The 22,314-nt window shown below is 44.6% G+C and overlaps 1 protein-coding gene across 12 annotated transcripts in view; it reads left to right on the forward strand.

Moving 5' to 3' along the window:
- Positions 1-22,314, forward strand: part of TENM2 (teneurin transmembrane protein 2) — a 1,165,071-nt gene that overhangs the window by 1,139,111 nt on the left and 3,646 nt on the right. For all 12 annotated transcript variants that reach the window (XM_057491503.1, XM_036884772.2, XM_036884776.2 and 9 more), the window contains 3 exons: positions 3,392-3,688; positions 5,119-6,733; positions 22,122-22,252. In XM_057491503.1, coding sequence (XP_057347486.1) covers positions 3,392-3,688; positions 5,119-6,733; positions 22,122-22,252 — 2,043 coding nt within the window. The remainder of the gene's footprint in view (positions 1-3,391; positions 3,689-5,118; positions 6,734-22,121; positions 22,253-22,314) is intronic.

The following is a 22,314-nucleotide window of genomic DNA, read 5'->3' on the forward strand; positions in this document are numbered from 1 at the left end:
ATAGCTAAAGGAAATGAAGACATGCTGTCAAAGAGATATCTGCACCCCAACAGTCGTATCTGCGTTATTTACAAAGCCAAGACATGGAAACAACCTAAGTGTCCATTGACAGATGAATGGATAAAGAAATTATGGTATACATATACAATGGAATATTATTCAGCCGTCAAAAAAACAAGGAAATCCTACCATTTGCAATAACATGGATGGAATTTGAGAGCACTACACTAGGTGAAATAAGTCAGAGAAAGACAAATATTGTGTGATCTCACTTACATGTGGAATCTAAAAAAAAAAATTTTTTTTTAACTCATAGAAAAAAAGATCAGATTTGTGGTTACCAGAAGCAGAGCATGGGAGGAGGGGGAATTAGAGGAAAGTGGTCAAAAGGTACAAACTTCCAGTTACAAGATAAATAAATATTAGGGATATAATGTATAATGTGACAACAATTAACACTACTGTATATATGTAGGAAAGTTGTTGAGAGTAAATCCTAAGAGTTCTCAGCACAAGTAGAAAAATTGCAGTTTTCTTTTTCTTTCTTATATCCATATGAGGCGATGGATGTAAACTTGTAGTGGTAATCGTTTCACAATATATGTAAGTCAAATAATTATGCTGAACACCTTAGACTTACACAGTGGTGTATGTCAATTATATCTCAATAAACCTGGAGAAAATGTTGACTTGAGCCAGTGCTATAAAATAAAATCCCATTCCCAGGGACATATGATGAATTTGGAAATAAAATCCCACCTTAAATCATCATTGGCTAATGGCTGGCACCTGTCACTTCTTTCTGGTTGGTTCAGCCAGGCCAGGGGTCAGAGGTCTCATTGACGCTGAGTAGTGGCAACAAGCCCCGATGCTGGCGGAGTTGGGTCTGCCCTTCAGTGCTTGCCCACGCTTCAGTTCTCCAGCTTCAGCACCCTCACATGCTGGTACAGCTGCTGCAGTATGTACATGACTTATATGTCAGTGCCTCCCACGGTGCCTTGTTACAGTACATACTCATGGGTACATACAGTTGCACACATACACACACACACACACAATGGTATCACACTGAGTGGATTTTAACCAAGAGTACACATCAGGATCACCCAGCCCCTATTCCCTGGGGGCTGTCTCAGTAGCTCTGCAGTCAGCCCAACATCCATGCTTTGAGAGACCAGGCCACATGGTTTAGAATCGCATGCCCAATGGAGCACCACTGGTTAGAGAGGCAGTACAGCCTCGGGGTAAAGATGGTGAGCTCTGGGCTGAGATCCTGGCAGCCACCACTTACTATTCGTGTGAGCTCATGCAAGGCACTTAAACCTGTCTGTGTCTTGCATGTAAAATGGGGATAATGATAGTGCTTGCCTGGGAGTGTCGTCGTGAGGATTAGTAAGATAAAACCAGGGCAGTTCTGAGAACACACTAAGCCCATCATAAATTCTTGGTACATAATTCCTTTTCGATGCGGTTGATCCTTGCAATCCAGAACAAGCACCAAGCCTGACATTAGCAGAGACTGAATGTTCAATGAACAGTAAATTCATGGGGGACACTGTATGGTATTAGCAAAGAGAGGCAAAAAGGGGAAAAAATTAAAGAAAGGGAAGGATAGAAGGATGACCAAGACGGGAAGTACCTCCGCATAGTGGGGAATCACTAGCAGTTGGCTCAGGAAACCCTGAAAACCCTTCCTCATTGTTGCCACATTATTCATTCTGCCTTATAAAATGTTGGCAAAGTGTTGAATGTTAGAATTATTAGAACTGTTCTATGGTATTGGAATTATTCCTTGTCTCCCCATTAAACCGCTATGTGGAGCCTTCAAAGGCTATGACAGTCTCTTCATAGTTTGGCACATCCCAGGGCACTCAGTGCATGTATAATACAAGAAGCAGTAAACCTAGCTAAAGGTCTAAATGGTTAACTGATTGAATTGTGAACACCTAAGTTCCAGACCAACCCTACCACTTCATGGGTGTGTGACCCAGAGCAAGTATGTAACCTCTCTGTTTCAGACTCAGTTGCCTCATTTGTCAAGTGGTCTTAGTGACCTGCTCAGACAATAGATGCAAGTTACCTAACACAATACTAGCTCTCAGCACATGTCAAAGTTATTATTACTATGATCATCATCATTATTAAGTGTTATTGATGTATAAAGGTAAGGTAAGTAGGTACCAGATATCTCTAGCTTCTGCCTGTTTACATCCTCCCCCACCTTCAGCAGTCATTACCCCAGGGATGTCTGGATTTGCAGTCAATTATGTTGAAAGAGCCTGGGCTGAGTGAGCTTCATTGTATTCACTTCCAGTCATCCACGTAGGGCTAGCTAAATCTCAAGAGTCCCTCTCCTTTGCCCCTAACCAGAGTCTAGCCTCCCAGCCCTGTCACCTGAGACAGGCTCTCTTCTCTGATCAGATCGACTTCTAAATAAACATTAAATTACGTCTGGATGTGTTCCACTATTCCTTTCAAATCTAAGGACATTAGTTCTTCCCTTTGTTGGAATTCCCCAGTCCTAATGAGGTCTCCCCACTGGTACCTTGCATCCTGGACAGTGGGAAGATTTTTCTCTAGGTAGTAGAAGTAAAGGTTTTCATATAGGAATGAACCTTTGTATTCCCAGATCTTTGAGAAATATAGATTTCTAAGAGCTCCATCCCACCATCCCTAGGTGCTTTTACTTTAGGTTTCAGAAGGAATATTGGCACCTGTTCTTTTTTTTATTATTAAGGTATTATTGATATACACTCTTAAGAAAGTTTCACATGAAAAAACAATGTGGTTACTACATTCACCCATATTATTGTGCCCCCCCATGCCCCATTGCAGTCACTGCCCATCAGTGTAGTAAGATGCCAGAGTCACTATTTGCCTTCTCTGTGCTACACTGTCTTCCCCATGTTCCCCCCACACCATGTGTGCCACCTGTTCATTAGCTACTTGGGTGAGGATGTGCCAAAAAAGGTCATGCCCCCCAGGGTGGTCAGATAGGGCAGTCAGAACCCCAGGGTTCAGGGATATTGTGTATGGCTATGCAATTTGGGCCCTGCACAGCTTCTACTATTCGTACTTTGTATGACGTGATGGTACCCCTTGTAATTGTGCAGTGCACAGCCTACATAACTGCTCACAGCAGCTGTGCCCAGATCAGTCATCTCTGACCATAAGCAGCCTCATTTCTGTATTCTAGTGCACCCTACAAATATTACTATTTTCTATGTGTATTATAATGTCAAGGAGTTTAGAAAGCATTACTCCAGATAATTCAGAGTTATTTCTTCCTCCAACACACACTTATTCCCTGGCCACACCCTAGTCCTCCATAAAACCCTGACCTGATATGCCCAGGTGATGTCTTTCAGACTAAGTCGATTGTGTTTCCTAGGTCCATGGGAGAAATCTCTTGTCCATTGACTATGACCGGAATATTCGTACAGAAAAGATCTATGATGATCACCGGAAGTTCACCCTGAGGATCATTTATGACCAGGTGGGCCGCCCCTTCCTCTGGCTCCCCAGCAGCGGGCTGGCAGCCGTCAATGTCTCGTATTTCTTCAATGGGCGCTTGGCTGGCCTTCAGCGTGGGGCCATGAGCGAGAGGACAGACATCGACAAGCAAGGCCGGATCGTGTCTCGCATGTTTGCCGACGGCAAAATGTGGAGTTACTCCTACCTTGACAAGGTGGGTGAACGTGCTGCCCTCACTCAGCTGGGGCTTTCTCTCACTCACACTGATGTTTTTAAGATGGCCCAGTATGCTTTGCAATAAGACATTTTAACATCTTTACTTACACTCTGCAAGGTCTCCCCTCATACTCCCACTCTCACTGGGAGGGAGGAATCTAAAGGAAAATGTTATTCATAGTTCATCACTATTACCATTAAAAGCAAAAATATATATATATATGCTAGACACTCAGTAATGGCAATAAGGACAAACTGTCTGATTTTATTCTCCTCCAAAAAAGTGTTGTTGAAATGGACAGGATCTTCCCATTGGCAGCACAGCTAATCATTACTTATGAATTGGAAATTCAGTGATTCATTTCTGCCTTGCCGGGAATTAAGCCATCATAGGGAATTTTGCCTAATACTTGAGCACACAGACCAATACTTTCCTACATAGCCTATTGGCTGAGACAGCCAATGGATTATCTACACATAATTCCCTGTGTCTGAAAGTACCAGATTCAGGTCTCCATGTCAGCAAGGGTCAGGTTGTAGCAGCAACAAAGAAAGATCCCTTTGGGGCACAAATCAAGACTTTTGAAGGCTGCCCTGGTCATCTAGTCCTTAGGCAGGGGCTTGCTCAGCCTGGGCCTCTGCCTGAACTCACCTCAACACAGGTGCATTTCCTTTTCTGCCCTTCTCACCTCTTCACAGCAATCATTTGCAGACAGAGCTGTTACCTCCTCTACAGAGAGGAGCTGCTGTCCTTTGGTCCTTCCTGAATACTGTTCTCATTATACTGTAAAATCCTAAAATGGCTCACCAGGGGAGGCAAGAATCTCCCAATTGCCTCAAGTTTAAGGCCATTTTTTTTCCAAAGAATCAATGATTCTGGGTTATTTAATCTTTTCAGTAGCTTCTAAATGGAGGGTGTACTTTCTTTTTAGGTTTTAATCAGGGAGAGTCAAACACTGTGTGTATCACGTCTACCCCCACTGGGCCAGTGGCAGTCATTTCCAGACACTCTCAGTACCTGTTATTGAGCCTGGAGGCGAACTCAGTGCCTCTCACCACAGCCCTTGTAGCCTTTGCTAATCAAAGCAATTTTAGGACCACCTGGGAACTTCTTTCAAAAGCAGATTCTCAGGCTGCCTCCCCACAAGCCCCTGGCAAACTATTGAATCAGAATGTGCCTTTTAACAAGATCCCTGGGTATTCCTCATGCACATTAAAGTCTGAGAAGCATTGCTCCAGAATAGCCACCATGACCCATCAGAGTTGGCATGCCTGATGAAATCCATCTAATGTAATATCTGGTCTAAACTTCCCCATCCTTCATGGCTTTTGAATTGACATTTGAGGAAATAAAATAAATTCTGTCCGTTTGAGAGCTTAATCCTGAAGAGCCCATTCATGTGTTGCCTTCCCCTTTCGTTCCTCCAGTCCATGGTCCTCCTGCTCCAGAGTCAGCGTCAGTACGTATTTGAGTATGACTCCTCTGACCGTCTCCACGCCGTCACCATGCCCAGCGTCGCCCGGCACAGCGTGTCTACCCACACCTCCATTGGCTACATCCGCAACATCTACAACCCACCTGAAAGCAATGCCTCCGTCATCTTTGACTACAGTGATGATGGCCGCATCCTGAAGACATCCTTTTTGGGCACTGGGCGCCAGGTATTCTATAAGTATGGGAAACTCTCCAAGTTATCAGAGATTGTCTATGACAGTACTGCTGTCACTTTTGGGTATGATGAGACTACTGGTGTTTTAAAAATGGTCAGCCTCCAGAGTGGGGGCTTCTCCTGCACCATCAGGTACCGGAAGATCGGCCCCCTCGTAGACAAGCAGATCTACAGGTTCTCTGAGGAAGGCATGGTCAATGCCAGGTTTGACTACACCTATCATGACAACAGCTTCCGGATTGCAAGCATCAAGCCTGTCATAAGTGAGACTCCCCTTCCCGTTGACCTCTACCGCTATGACGAGATTTCCGGCAAAGTGGAACACTTCGGCAAGTTCGGAGTCATCTATTATGATATCAACCAGATCATCACCACTGCCGTGATGACCCTCAGCAAACACTTTGACACACACGGGAGGATCAAGGAAGTCCAGTATGAGATGTTCCGCTCCCTCATGTACTGGATGACAGTGCAGTACGACAGCATGGGAAGGGTGATCAAGAGGGAGCTAAAACTGGGGCCCTATGCCAACACCACCAAGTACACCTATGACTATGATGGGGACGGGCAGCTCCAGAGTGTGGCCGTCAATGACCGCCCAACCTGGCGCTATAGTTATGACCTCAACGGCAACCTCCACTTGCTGAACCCAGGCAATAGTGTGCGCCTTATGCCCTTGCGCTATGACCTCCGGGATCGGATAACCAGACTCGGCGACGTGCAATACAAAATTGACGATGATGGCTATCTGTGCCAACGAGGGGCTGACATCTTTGAGTACAATTCCAAGGGCCTCCTAACAAGAGCCTACAACAAGGCCAGTGGGTGGAGTGTCCAGTACCGCTATGACGGCGTGGGACGGCGGGCTTCCTACAAGACCAACCTGGGCCACCACCTGCAGTATTTCTACTCTGACCTCCACAACCCTACTCGCATCACCCACGTCTACAATCACTCCAACTCAGAGATAACCTCACTCTACTATGACCTCCAGGGCCACCTCTTTGCCATGGAGAGCAGCAGTGGGGAGGAGTACTACGTTGCCTCAGATAACACAGGGACTCCCCTGGCTGTGTTCAGCATCAATGGTCTCATGATAAAACAGTTGCAATACACAGCCTATGGGGAGATTTACCATGACTCCAACCCTGACTTCCAGATGGTCATCGGCTTCCATGGGGGACTCTACGATCCCCTGACCAAGCTGGTCCACTTCACTCAGCGTGATTATGACGTGCTGGCAGGGCGATGGACCTCTCCCGACTACACTGTGTGGAAAAATGTGGGCAAGGAGCCAGCCCCCTTTAACCTGTATATGTTCAAGAGCAACAATCCTCTCAGCAATGAGCTGGATTTGAAGAACTACGTGACAGGTGAGAGAACTTCACCACTTCAGTTGGCAGTGGCTTCTTGTGGGGTGGTGGTCCTGGTGGACTGTGAGGAACTCCAGAAAAAGGTCTTATATCTGATGCTAGGAGAATCCTGGAGAGCTGTAAACACTGGGAAAACAGTATCTAGAACAGTCAAATGACAGCAGTACAGAGCAGTCATCAGGTCTGTTTGAAGATGTCCTGACCAATTTCAAGTCCATTCAGTTGAAATAACTTTTATAAGAGCCATTCCTACCCCAAAATTAGGAGAGCAGACTTATTCAAGGGAAAGAACAGAATTCTGGTGTCAGAAATAGCTAGCTCAAATTCTCTCTCTTCTGTTTATGACCCAGAGCACCTTGCCCTAGTCATCCAATCTCTCTGAGCTACAGTTTCTGTGTCTGTGAAAGGGCACCGATAAAACCATCCCACAGAGTGATCAGGGGAAGTAAATGAACTCATGTTGGCAAAGTCTAATGCCCAGCACTTAGTGGATTTCACAAAATGGTACATGTTCATGTTATTAACATTATCATTACTAGTGAAGCAATGAGTTAACACAGCTACTGAGATGACTAAGACACAGTTCCTGACCTCACAGTCAGGCTGGTGAGATACAAATACAAATAACTAATGATAGTGCAAAGCAGAATTAAGTCTATGCTGCCATATAGGTGTTGGTTCAGTTATTTATTCAAAAAGTATTTATACAGTGGCATCATGCTAGATTGTGGGGATACAATGGTGAAGAAGACAAATACCCTTTCTGCACAGGTGTGTGTGTGTGTGTGTGTGTGTATGTGTGTGTGTGTGTGTGTGTGTGTGTATCACAAGATTTGAAAATTTTGACATAGTAAAGAAGCACCCTGTGTCCAACTGGGCCTGAAGGACAAAGGGAATCTTGGTTAGCAGAAATGAGTTCAAGGCTAAAAAAAGACCATGAGCAAAAGTCAGAAGGACATAGGAAGTTTGGAGAGAGGTATGGACAGAGGGGCCCAGGAGAGAAAGTAATCTACTTCCTTATAAGTCGCAGCTTGATAAAATGAGGATCCCTATCCATCCATCCACATCCATATATTTCCATCCATCTGTGCATCCATTCAACAAATATTTTCATAGCATCTAATATATACTAAGTACTAGAGATACAGTGGAAAGCAAGATAAAGTCCCCATCCTCAGGGAATAAGCAAGGAAATCAGGATATATAGACAGATGGGTGGATGGATAGATAAATCGATCCAAAGAGACCAACTTCCAGCAAGGAAACAAGTGCCATCTCACCTGTCCATTCACACAGAGAAGCAATGATGGGGATCCCACGTCCAAGGTCACCCAAGTTCCAGGAAACTCACAGTCTTGGCCAAGGGCCAGGGAGGCATCAAGCCCAAGGGGTCGCACCCCTCAGGTGACGAGGGGTCACTTGTCCATCCCCAAGGCAGGAAAAGCAGCAGAAGCTATCTGGAACACAGAGCTGTCCTCAATGTCTCGTGCTGCAGAAAGAAATAAGACGGCTTAAAGATCAGTTTGTGGTCGTGCTATGCCTCACTGACAAGTTCCAGGGCCTTTGGACCCAGTTGAACCCGGCCCCTTCCTACAACCAAAGCAGCCTGTACTGCCTGAGCCCAGGAGCTATGACAGAGCTGGTGCTGGTCCCCTCCCGCCGTCCCTCCGTACCTCATCAGGAGCCCTGCTGTGCTGCTCCTAGGGGGCTTCCCTTCTTCCCTGTGGCTCAACTTGACTTTGTCCCCTAACTCACTGTAGTTTTGGGGAGACACACACATGTATATACTGTCAGATAATAATAAGTGCCATGAAGAGAAGATGCCTACGGTTACAGAGCATGGGAAGTGCCTCCTTTGTTTCAGGCACTCACAGAGGCCCTTGAGCAGAGACCTGCCCAGAGAAGGGGAAGGAGAGGAGGGGTGCCCAAGCAGAGGGGACCGTGTGAATGGGGAGGCAGACCAGCCTACCTGAGCCACAGGAGACAAGGCCCCTGCCCTCCAAAGGCACTTCCCAGAGCCCTGCTTGGCCCTGGACTCTCTAGGGATGAATCAACCAGACAAATAAAGAGGAAGTCCTCAGAGTGGTCTGAATGGAGACCCAGCCCGGCCAAGACCCAAACAGATCAGTCACAGAGCACGGTCAACCTCGCTGACCCCTCAGTCACTCCCCCAGCTCTCCCAAAAAAGAAAAAAAAAGTGAGGGTTTTCTAAATAGCGACGTGGCTTACGTCATTCTAGTGCTTCACGGAGACCCAGTAAATGGGACCCGAATCAAGTTGAACTGCATCCAATAAAATTGAAACCAGAAACCATTTGAGAGTCTGAAATAAAAGGTAGTGTTAGAGAAACCACATGCATAGGGCTGATGTCTGCTGTCAAAGCTGGCGGTGGGGGGAAGGGCCCGGGTACAGTCCAAGCAGGCACAAGCCCACACCTGCTGCCCATTCAAGCTGAGAGGACCCCTGGAGAGTGGATCCCAGCAGAGAACTCCACAGCATTCTCCGCCATTCCAGTGTTGGCTAATCTGTGAACCCCATCTAAATTAGTCTTAATTTGCCACTTAGGAGACGAGCAGAGTAGTTGAACTTGCTGCTCACAATTTAAGCAACGAAGTAATTAAGATTTAGTAGGGAGGAATGCAGAGAACAGAACTTTCTCTCTCCAATGCTCCAAAGAATCATTGCTGTTGGAAACAGAGCCCTCCTACATCCTGAGACTGGAGGGGGGTCCCCACAAGAAGGCTGGCACATGGGAGAGCTGCTTACAGTGCCTCTTAGGAGTTCAAAGACACCTGGGCTGCAGGGGAGGTGTAGCCACCAGGAGGGAATAGGGAAGTCCAGGGCGTGATTCCTGTCCCACTCATGGGCTCCAGAGCAGCACCCTTTTTAACAGATTTTTTTAAGGTAATATATTGATGATTGATACATCTCTGATGCAAAGGTACTCATGGAAAGACTGTGAAAACAGACTCCACCCCAGCAACCTGCAGTACCCCGCCCTTTCCAATTTTACCATCGCAGGAAACTCCTCCGTCCTGGACAGACCAGGACCTGTGCCCAGCCCCGAGCCTGGTCTGTCTGCAGGCTAGTTCCTTCTGATGTTAGAACCTGAGTACATCCCAAGACACCAGTTCTGGTCTTGCCTATCCTGTACTGTGTAACTTGGACAAATGTCATCACCTTTCTGAGCCTTAGTTTCTTCATCAGCAAAATGGTGATAATAAGGTTGTAAAAAGTAAAGCACAAAGGCTAATAAATGGAAGAGATGCATTTTCGGTTTATAAGCAGCTATGGACTTGGAGACGGGGAGTTCGGGAACAGTGGAGATACCACCTTTGAATGATTTTTCTGGGGAATGTGGGGAATGGTCTCCAGACCCACCCTGAACAGATCCAAACTGTGCCCTGTGTGGCATCACTTTGGCAAAGCTGACAGCCGAGACAAATTTGAGTCAAGTGAACCTCCTAGACATCTCCCACCGTAACTCATATTTTCTCCCACCCCTTCTCCCTGCCGGGTGTTCGAGCTCACAGACGGCAGGCACACATGAGCCTGAAGTCGGATTTTGTGGACTTTGATTTCCTGAAGGGGGAAGGAAGGCACAACCACCTTCTCACGCTCCCCTCTTCTCACAGCTGCACTTAACACCTGAGATGCTGCGCTGACAGCCTTTCTGGGGACGTGCTTCGGCAGTAGCGACAGAACCACCCGCCCTGAAGAACAGGAGGAGAAGGGAGTAAGGAGCTACTAGGAGGGGCTGCATCGCCAGCTCTGCCTCAACGGCTGTTCAGGGAGCCCGTCACCAGATACCGCCAGTTACTTCAAAAGGCGTGTTTGTGTGGTGCCCAAGTGTCTTCTGCAGAATGGAGAACATGGGCAACTTAAATAAACATTACAGAATAGGTTTAGACACAAAAACCAAGCCATGTGAGGAACTTGGAAGAAAAAAAAAAAAGTAGATGACATGAACTATTACTGTTCATGGGAGTGGCCAATAAAATTTCTGCTCTCAAAGGCAACGGTTCCTAACATCACCTCGTGAGTGCTAGGGAGGGAGTCCCTGCAGGGAAAAGATCAGATCCGGGTGGGATGTCTTCTGAGGGCCAATAATCGCTTTTCTTGGAATTCCCTACATATCGTATGTACCCCTGGTGAAAGGGGATTGTCTCCTGTGGTGTACAGATGAGGTATTAAACAACGTGCAAGCACAGAAGGGGAAAGAGTCTCTTCCGTACTCTTTTATTCTTCCAGTTCAGCCGAGGAGAAAGTCTCCATTGGTGCTGGTGTGTATTTAACACCTCATTAACACTTCTAATCTCCCTTTTTAACGGAGAAAGCAGGTCTGGGACTCCCTCAGTGGCAGGTAACAAAATCATGCTCTGATTTAATTGCACTGCTTTATTTCCTTTGTTTTAATTTTACAGTTGTTTTCTGTTTGCATCAAGTGAGTCTTCTTTCTCATTTGTGGTAGTGACATAATGTGTTTTTTTTTTTAGTGGATTTACTTATTGAGAAAGGCAAAATTTTTTTTAATTTCTAAGTAAATACTACTATGGGTGATACCTGGATGTGGCAAAATAATCATGATGAATGAACTTAAGTATCCAAATTTGGGGAATTTATGCTTTACAGTGCTCAACACCTCCCTTCCACAGAATAGGTGCTCTGTAAATATATGATCATTGCTGGACTACAGCCAGGCTTCTCTCTGCTTGATGCTGACACATTTTTTTAGGTAATTTCAAACCTGTATTCTGAAATGACTCTTCCATGGGCTATCATTAATATGATGCCAAATCATTCAAGGAGTTAATTGTGCCCAAGACCAATGGATGTACCATGGATCCCACATTCCTTCTCATTAGAGGATTCTTCTGTTCCTACACATTTAGTAGAAAAACCCACAGTACAGCCCTCACAACAGCCCCAGGGCTGGAGGTAGATACAGCTTACTCAGACCCTTCATTAGCATGCTCTCAGGCAGGTAGCAACAGTTCCTCTGTCACACTTATACTAGTCAGGGTAGCTTCTGCAACATATGTTCAGCATTCACCCATTAGTTCATTCATTCCATGGATACTTATCGAGCACTGTACCAGCCATTGCTGTAGGGTCTGGGAGAACATCAGTGAATAAAACAAATTTTTAATCTCCCTGCCCTGGTGGAACTTATATTCTGAGTAAGAAAGACAGAAACAAAACAAATACACCAATCAGGGTGGGGGTTTAAATGTGGTGGTTGGAAGTTGGCCTTATTGCAGAGGCAACATATGAACAAGACTTAGAAGAGGTGAGAGAGCCAGAATATATTTTTAGGACATGTACTCCAGGCAGAGAAGCTTGCCAGTGTAAAGGCCTCAGGATGCATGCCTGGCATGTTCAAGAAACAGCACCAGGGCTGGAGCTAAGTAAGCAAGGGAGAAAGCAGGAGAATATGAGGTTGGAAAGAGAGTGGCTAGGGCCTTATAAATGAGTAGTAGGACTTTAAAAGAAATTGGGGGTGCCTGGAGTGTTCTGAGCAGAGGAATGGCATGGCCTGCCCCCTATTTAAAGACTTGTTCTGGCTGCTGTGCTGATAAGCTATGTGGAGCAGGGAGGTGGATGCAGGGAAGCCAGAGAGATGATGGGACAGGGTTGGGGTGATGGAAGTGGTAAAGAGTGGACATATATTCTGGATCTACTTTAGAAGTAAAAGTAAAGGATTTAACAGTATGACCCAGTAATCCCACACCTAGGTATATACACAGGAGAAGTGAAAACAGGTTTTCAAACAAAAATTTTTACACAAATATTCTTAACAGCTATTTGTAATAGTTAAGATGTAAACCATCCAAATATCCATTAACTAATGAGTGGATAAACAAAAATATGGTATATTCAAATAATGAAATATTATTCAGCCATGAAAAGGAATGAAATATGGCTCTGTGCTACAACATGGATGAACCTTGAAAACATTATGCCAAGTGAAAGAAGCCAGATACAAAGGCCACATATATTGTATGATTCTGTTTATATTGAATGTATAGAAAAGGCAAATCCATAGAGACAGAAAGCACTCTGGTGGTTGTCAGAGAATGAGGGGAAAGAAGAATGCAGAATGATGGATATGAGGTTTCTTTTTCAGATGATGGCATTGTGGAATTAATAATGGTTCTGCAATGCTGTGAATGCCCTGGAAGCTGCTGAATTGTATACTTTAAAATGATTAAAATGATAACTTTTATGCTATGTGAATTTTACCTTAATTTTTTTTTTATTTTGGTATCACTAATCTACAGTTACAGAAAGAACATTATTTTTACTAGGTTCCCCCCTTCACCAAGTCCCCCCCACATACCCCTTCACAGTCACTGTCCATCTGCGTAGTAAGATGCTGTAAAATCACTTGTCTTCTCTGTGTTGCGCAGCCCTCCCCGTGTCCTCCACGCACTATACATGCTAATCGTAATGCCCTCTTTCTTTTTTCCCCGCCCTTCTCCCTCCTTTCCCACCCATCGTCCCCAGTCCCTTTCCCTTTGGTAACTATTAGTCCATTCTTGGGTTCTGTGATTCTGCTGCTGTTTTGTTCCTTCAGTTTGCCTTTGTTCTTATACTCCACATATGAGTGAAATCATTTGGTACTTGTCCTTCTCCGCTTGGCTTATTTCACTGAGCATAATACCCTCTAACTCCATCCATGCTGTTGCGAATGGTAGGATCTGTCTTTTTCTTATGGCTGCGTAATATTCCATTGTGTATATGTACCACGTCTTCTTTATCCATTCATCTACTGATGGACATTTAGGTTGCTTCCATTTCTTGGCTATTGTAAACAGTGCTGCGATAAACATAGGGATGCATCTGTCTTTTTCAAACTGGAGTGCTGCATTCTTAGGGTAAATTCCTAGAAGTGGAATTCCTGGGTCAAATGGTATTTCTATTTTGAGCATTCTGAGGAACCTCTATACTGCTATCCACAATGGTTGAACTAGTTTACATTCCCACCAGCAGTGTAGGAGGGTTCCCCTTTCTCCACAACCTCGCCAACATTTGTTGTTGTTTGTCATTTTGATGATGGCGATCCTTACTGGTGTGAGGTAATATCTCATTGTGGTTTTAATTTGCATTTCTCTGATGATTAGTGATGTGGAGCATCTTTTCATGTGCCTGTTGGCCATCTGGATTTCTTCTTTAGAGAACTGTCTATTCAGCTCCTCTGCCCATTTTTTAATTGGATTATTTGCTTTTTGTTTGTTGAGGTGTGTGAGCTCTTCATATATTTTGGATGTCAACCCTTTATCAGATCTGTCATTTATGAATATATTCTCACATACTGTAGGATACCTTTTTGTTCTATTGATGGTGTTCTTTGCTGTACAGCTTTTTAGCTTGACATAGTCCCACTTGTTCATTTTTGCCTTTGTTTCCCTTGCCCAGGGAGATATGTTCATGAAGAAGTCACTCATGTTTATGTCCATGAGATTTTTGCCTATGTTTTTTTCTAAGAGTTTTATGGTTTCATGACTTACATTCAGGTCTTTGATCCATTTGGAGTTTACTTTTGTGTATGGGGTTAGACAGTGATCCAGTTTCATTCTCTTACATGTAGCTGTCCAGTTTTGCCAGCACCATCTGTTGAAGAGACTGTCATTTCCCCATTGTATGTCCATGGCTCCTTAATCAAATAATAATTGGCCATTTATGTTTGGGTTAATGTCTGTAGTCTCTATTCTGTTCCACTGGTCTGTGGCTCTGTTCTTGTGCCAGTACCAAATTGTCTTGATTACTGTGGCTTTGTAGTAGAGCTTGAAGTTGGGGAGTGAGATCCCCCCCACTTTATTCTTCCTTCTCAGGATTGCATTGGCTATTTGGGGTCTTTGGTGTTTCCATATGAATTTTTGAACTATTTGTTCCAGTTCATTGAAGAATGCTGTTGGTAATTTGATAGGGATTGCCTCAAATCTGTATATTGCTTTGGGCAGGATGGCCATTTTGACGATATTAATTCTTCCTAGCCATGAGCATGGGATGCGTTTCCATCTGTTGGTGTCCCCTTTAATTTCTTTTAAGAGTGACTTGTAGTTTTCAGAGTATAAGTCTTTCACTTCTTTGGTTAAGTTTATTCCTAGGTATTTTTTTTTTTTATGCAATTGTGAATGGAGTTGTTTTCCTGATTTCTCTTTCTGTTGGTTCATTGTTGGTGTATAGGAAAGCCACAGATTTCTGTGTGTTGATTTTGTATCCTGCAACTTTGCTGTATTCCGATATCAGTTCTAGTAGTTCTGGGGTGGATTCTTTAGGGTTTTTTATGTACAGTATCATGTCATCTGCAAATAGTGACAGTTTAACTTCTTCTTTACCAATCTGGATTCCTTGTATTTCTTTGTTTTGTCTGATTGCCGTGGCTAGGACCTCCAGTACTATGTTAAATAACAGTGGAGAGTAGGCATCCCTGTCTAGTTCCCGATCTCAGCGGAAATGCTTTCAGCTTCTCGCTGTTCAATATAATGTTGGCTGTGGGTTTTTCATAGATGACCTTTATTATGTTGAGGTACTTGCCCTCTATTCCCATTTTGCTTAGAGTTTTTATCATGAATGGATGTTGAACTTTGTCAAATGCTTTTTCAGCATCTATGGAGATGATCATGTGGTTTTTGTCTTTCTTTTCATTGATGTGGTGGATGATGTTGATGGACTTTCGAATGTTGTGCCATCCTTGCATCCCTGGGATGAATCCCACTTGGTCATGGTGTACGATCCTTTTGATGTATTTTTGAATTCGGTTTGCTAAAATTTTGTTGAGTATTTTTGCGTCTACATTCATCAGGGATATTGGTCTGTAGTTTTCTTTTTTGGTGGTGTCTTTGCCTGGTTTTGGTATTAGGGTGATGTTAGCTTCATAGAATGAGTTTGGGAGTATCCCCTCCTCTTCTATTTTTTTGAAAACTTTAAGGAGAATGGGTATATGTCTTCCCTGTATGTCTGATAATATTCCGAGGTAAATCCATCTGGCCCGGGGGTTTTGTTCTTTGGTAGTTTTTTGATTACCGCTTCAATTTCGTTGCTGGTAATTGGTCTGTTTAGATTTTCTGTTTCTTTTTGGATCAGTCTTGGAAGGTTTTATTTTTCTAGGAAGTTGTCCATTTCTCCTAGGTTTCCCAGCTTGTTAGCATATAGGTTTTCATAGTAATCTCTAATAATTCTTTGTATTTCTGCAGGGTCGTGATTTTTCCTTTCTCGTTTCTGATACTGTTGATTTGTGTTGACTCTCTTTTCTTCTTAATAAGTCTGGCTAGAGGCTTATCTATTTTGTTTATTTTCTCGAAGAACCAGCTCTTGGTTTCATTGATTTTTGCTATTGTTTTATTCTTCTCAATTTTATTTATTTCTTCTCTGATCTTTATTATGTCCCTCCTTCTGCTGACCTTAGGCCTCATTTGTTCTTCTTTTTCCAATTTCGATAATTGTGACATTAGACCGTTCATTTGGGCTTGTTCTTCCTTTTTTAAATATGCTTGGATTGCTATATACTTTCCTCTTAAGACTGCTTTTGCTGTGTCCCACAGAAGTTGGGGCTTAGTGTTGTTGTTGTCGTTTGTTTCCATATATTGCTGGATCTCCATTTTGATTTGGTCGTTGATCCATTGATTATTTAGGAGCGTGTTGTTTAGCCTCCATGTGTTTGTGAGCCTTTTTGCTTTCTTTGAACAGTTTATTTCTAGTTTAATGCCTTTGTGGTCTGAAAAGTTGGTTGGTAGGATTTCAATCTTTTGGAATTTACTGAGGCTCTTTTTGTGGCCTAGTATGTGGTCTATTCTGGAGAATGTTCCATGTGCACTTGAGAAGAATGTGTATCCTGTTGCTTTTGGATGTAGAGTTCTGTAGATGTCTATTAGGTCCATCTGTTCTAGTGTGTTGTTCAGTGCCTCTGTGTCCTTACTTATTTTCTGTCTGGTGGATCTGTCCTTTGGAGTGAGTGGTATGTTGAAGTCTCGTAGAATGAATGCATTGCATTCTATTTCCTCCTTTAGTTCTGTTAATATTTGTTTCAGGTATGTTGGTGCTCCTGTATTGGGTGCATATATATTTATAATGGTTATATCCTCTTGATGGACTGAGCCCTTTATCATTATGTAATGTCCTTCTTTGTCTTTTGTTACTTTCTTTATTTTGAAGTCTGTTTTGTCTGATACCAGAATTGCAACACCTGCTTTCTTCTCTCTGTTGTTTGCTTGAAATATCTTTTTCCATCCCTTGACTTTGTCTGTGCGTGTCTTTGGGTTTGAGGTGAGTCTCTTGTAAGCAGCATATGGATGGGTCTTGCTTTTTTATCCATTCTATTACTCTGTGTCTTTTGATTGGTGCACTCAGTCCATTTACATTTAGGGTGATAATTGAAAGATATGTACTTATTGCCATTGCAGGCTTTAGATTTGTGGTTACCAAAGGTTCAAGGTTAGCTTATTTACTACCTTACTGTCTGACCTCATTTGCTTATTGAGCTGTTATAAACAGTCTGATGATTATTTCTTTCCCTTCTTTTTCCTCCTCCTCCATTCTTCATATGTTGGGTGTTTTGTTCTGTGCTCTTTTTAGGAGTGCTCCCATCTAGAGCAGTCCCTCTAAGATACCCTGTAGAGGTGGTTTGTGGGAGGCAAATTCCCTCAACTTTTGCTTGCCTGGAAATTGTTTAATCCCTCCTTCATATTTAAATGATAATCGTGCTGGATACAGTATCCTTGGTTCAAGGCCCTTCTGTTTCATTGCATTAAATATATCATGCCATTCTCTTCTGGCCTGTAAGGTTTCTGTTGAGAAGTCTGATGATAGCCTGATGGGTTTTCCTTTGTAGGTGACCTTTTTACTCTCTCTGGCTGCTTTTAATACTGTCCCTGTCCTTGACCTTTGCCATTTTAATTATTATGTGTCTTGGTGTTGACCTCTTTGGATCCCATCTCTCGGGAGTTCTGTGTGCCTCCGTAGTCTGAGCAACTATTTCCTCCCCCAGTTTGGGGGAGTTCTCAGCAATTATTTCTTCAAAGACACTTTCTATCCCTTTTTCTCTCTCTTCTTCCTCTGGTACCCCTATAATGTGGATATTGTTCCTTTTGGATTGGTCACACAGTTCTCTTAATATTGTTTCATTCCTGGAGATCCTTTTATCTCTCTCTATGTCAGCTTCTATGCGTTCCTGTTCTCTGGTTTCTATTCCATCAGTGGTCTCTTGCATCCTATCCATTCTGCTTATAAATCCTTCCAGAGTTTGTTTCACTTCTGTAATCTCCCTCCGGACATCTGTGATCTCCCTCCGGATGTCTGTAATCTCCCTCCGGACTTCATCCCTTAGCTCTTGCATATTTCTCTGCAGCTCTGTCAGCATGTTTATGATTTTTATTTTGCATTCTTTTTCAGGGAGACTGGTTCGGTCTGCCTCTGCAGATCCTTTCTCAGGTGTAACTATCTTGGTCTGGACCAGATTTTTTTGCCTTTTCATGGTGATTGCAGTGGCTGTAGGCAGGTTGCGGGTGTGTCAGCTGGGAGAAGAAAGTCCTTTCCTGCTTGCTGGATGCCTTGACCTTCTCCACTGCCTGTGACAGCTTCCTGCACTCCTGGAGCAACCACCGGGTTAATCTCCTAAGCTGCTGTGGGCGGGGTGTCCGTCAGAGCAACGCGGAACCCTGCAGGGAGTGGCAGGCATGCCAGGTGCACTCCTCCATGCTAGAGGCGACCCTGCCAGGCAGCTGTGTGGCAGCAGTGGCCTTTTGGTCTGGCCCAGGCGGCTGTGTGTTGGGCTGGGATTCCGGTCGGTTCCTGGGAGCACGCCTGCTCCCTCTGACTCCACTGCCAGTGCACGCAGGGCTTTTCCACGCAGGCTTCTACCGGGCTCTGGCTACACTGCCGCCGGTGCGCATGAGCCGCGCCTGGGATGTTCAGTCGCGCCACTGCGGGCTAGCCCTGCAGGCACGAATCTGCTCTCGGTTCCTTCTAGAGCTTCCGCCCCCAATGCGCGCTCCCACTCTCCTGGTACTGGGCCCATGTGTTGGGGTCTGCGCCAGTTGGAGGAACGACTGGCAGGCTGCCTAGTCCTGTGAGGGGCTTCAGAGCTGCACTGCCTCCGTTTAGGGCACCTAAGTTTTCCCGGTATTTCCAGCTGCCGGGACAACTTCGTCCAGCTATGGGGTCCCTGTCTCTTTAAGACTTGCAAAAAGCACTCACTTCTCTTTTGTCTCAGGGGCACTGGTTGCGAGGTCCTGTCCACAGGTTTTGCTTTTCCATTTCTCTAATATCCAGCACCCTGTGCACCTTGTGTCTGTGTTCCGGGTGCGGATTTCTAGAGCTGGTTGTTTAGCAGTTCTGGGCTTTCACTCCCTCCCCATTCCGACTCCTTTCTTCCCGCCGGGTTTTGGGGTGGGGGAGCATTTGGGTCCCGCCTGGCCACGGCTTGTATCTTACCCCCTTCATGTGATGCTGAGTTCTCGCAGATGTAGATGTATCCTGGCTGTTGTACTGCATCCACTGGTGTCTCTTTTAGGAATAGTTGTATTTATTGTATTTTCATAAATATGTATGTTTTGGGGAGGAGATTTCCTCTGAACTACTCATGCCGCCATCTTCCCATGATCTTTTTACCTTAATTTTTTTAAAGAATTTATTGATGAATTAGATACAGAGAGTGAGAAAAAAAAAAGGGTAGGATGGCAGCTGGAAGAATAGAGTTGCCATTTCCTGGGATGGAAAAGTCTGTGGATAGGATCTGTTTGGGGAGAAAAGTCAGAAGCTCAATTGTTGACGGAAGTTTGAAATGTAATTAGATATACTTGTTTAGAGTTTGGGGAGAGGTCTAGGGTGGAGACATAAATTTCAAAGTCATCATCATCATGTAGATGGTATATAAGGCCCTGGGGCTGGATAAGATCGCCATGTTTGTGAGAGTAGATAGAGTAGAGAAGAAGTTCATGGACAGATCTGGGGCATTCCAACACTGAGACATCAGGGAGACGGGGAGCCAAGAGGGACAAAGAGCGGCTACTCCAGTAAGAGAAGGACAAACAGACAGTGTGTTGTCCAGAAAGCCAAGAAAAAAAGAAAAGCCAAGGCATCAGACTTGTCAAAAATACTTCTGTTAAGTAAGATAAATGCCTAGATGAATATTAATTTAGCAACATGGAAGTCACTTATGACCTTGACAAGGGCTGTTTCAGTGGAGAAATTGGGGGCAAAGCCTGATTCAAAGGTGCATGGGAGGAGAAGAGACGGAGACACTGAGTGTAGAGAATTGTTTTGAGTTCCAGAAGTTTTTATAAAGGAGGGTGAGGAATGGATGGTAGCTAAAGGGAGAAGGAGGGACATGAGAAGCATTTCTTTTTAGGTGGACATGTAGTAGCCGATGGGGTTGATCCATTGGAAGAGGGATAAACTGGTAACAAGGGCCAGAGTGAGTTGCTGGATGATGTCCTTGAATGGGCATGAAAGGACACGACCCACTGCACAAGTGGAGGGTCGCTTTAACACATCTGGAGTAACAGGAGGACAGCAGGGAATGGGTACAGAGGCTGGTAGGACAGTAAATGTGATGACAGCTGAGGGAAATTCCCCTCTGGCTGCATCAGTTTTCTAAGGCAAATCGGAAACAAGGTGGCTGTCAGAGTGAGGAAGAGAAAGCAGGTCTTGGAGGTGTTAGGACAAATGAAAGATGCAGAATCACCCAGGAGCATGGAAGAATGACAGATGGAGGAAGGGAATGCAGTCAGATTGCCGAGCAGCAAGAAGGCACATAGGGAGTTCATGGGCAGGAATTCAAAGAGACTCCGGTCAGCATGGTCACCTTCCTTTTTCCAGTCACATTCAGCTGCTCAGATACAAATACGGAGTAGGCAGACTTGGATTTTACCAGCACTGTGACTTCACCAAGCACATGTGATAAAGTGAGAAAGGGGCAAAAGATCTAAGACTATACACAAGGGAAAGATTCTAATGATTGGCCATGGAATATGTGCCAGGTAAAAAAAGAGAGACTGGATGTTGAGAGACGGGGAAAGGAAATTTAGGATTGACTGGAGGTCCTAGGAGATAATAGTGGCATTGAAATTCTCAGTGATGACAATGCCCAGAGGATGAGCATGGAAGCAGGAGGGGATCAACTGCTTGCATAATGAAATCACTAAAAATGAGTTCAGCAAGAGAGATGGAGAGAACAACAGTAGGGCAGAAAAGCATCAAGAAATGCATGAGTGGCCCCTGGGTCAGCAATGACTGCACCAAGAGCACTCACACCTCCAGGGCTGGTGGCTGTAGGAGAAGCAGAGAGGCCAGTGTCCCTGGAGGAGAAATGGTTAAAGCAAAAGGGAAAGGAACCCTTGAGAGGAGGTTGATGACACAGGGGCTTTGCTGATGATGAATGTGAATTCACAAGGGCCTGATGGAAGTGTTTTGGCAGTTGGGGAGAAATGGAAAGGGAACCTGAGGCCTGTTATAAACAGGGAGAGAGGCATAAAAGGCTGGACTACAGGCTGATGGTGTGGGCGAGGCTATGTGTGTTACAAGGGATGGATGTCCATAACGCTCTAATGATCACTGTGGAAGGAGGCAAGGCAGGCTGGGGACACAGTCTTACTCTAGAGCCTGGACCATCCAGTGGAGGGCAGGACCTGTGGGCAGGAAGCATGGTTCACAATGCAAGGGCTTGAGTCTTGACCACTGGCAGGAGAAGGGCAGTCTTACTCTGAGCACAAGAGCACTCTCTTGGCCTCTCTTTGAAGAGTAGGCACTTGAGAAAAGGGTATCAGGAGCTGGAAAACTCTGTGCATTCCACATTCTTGGAACCCCTTTCCTCAGTTCAGTGTTCCTCCAAGATGTCCCACACCGTGTTGGACATCATCACTTGTCCATCTAGTTGATCATATCTAGATTCTAAACACACTGACTGGCCTATAATAGTTTCTCCCTTAAAAACTTGACAAATAATGGAATCCATATTTATTAGGCAATCCATGTGGCAGGCAGTCCATGTGACAAGCCCTTTGTGTGGGTTTTTCATCTTCAGTCCTCAACAACAACCCAACAAGACTGGTATAGTTATTAACCCAATCCACATCTGAGGACCCTGACAATTAGAGAGGGACAGGAACTTACCCAAGGTCACACAGCAAGGGGATTTGAAACTAGATCTTCCTCCAGCACTGGCCTTCTAAATCACCACACAGGGGTTAATGACAAGTTTGGAAGGACATCTGCTTTCTGGAACCCATGTAAAGAAGCTCTGGTTCAGGAAACCTTCACAAGCTTGCCTCCGTCACCTGTTGAAGTCCACACCCAACCACCCATTTGATTTTGTTCTCTCTCCAAGATCCTCTACTGCTTTCCATTCCTCATGATTTCAGAAATCTTTATTTTGTTTCCACCATAGATGTGAAAAGCTGGCTTGTGATGTTTGGATTTCAGCTTAGCAACATAATTCCTGGCTTCCCAAGAGCCAAAATGTATTTTGTGCCTCCTCCCTATGAATTGTCAGAGAGTCAAGCAAGTGAGAATGGACAGGTAAGCAGAGGTTCCTGCTAAGCTGAAGGATGGTCATCATTCCCTTTCATAAACAGAACGTC

Source organism: Manis pentadactyla, chromosome 2, assembly GCF_030020395.1.
Source record: "Manis pentadactyla isolate mManPen7 chromosome 2, mManPen7.hap1, whole genome shotgun sequence".
NCBI classification, from domain to species: Eukaryota; Metazoa; Chordata; class Mammalia; order Pholidota; family Manidae; genus Manis; species Manis pentadactyla.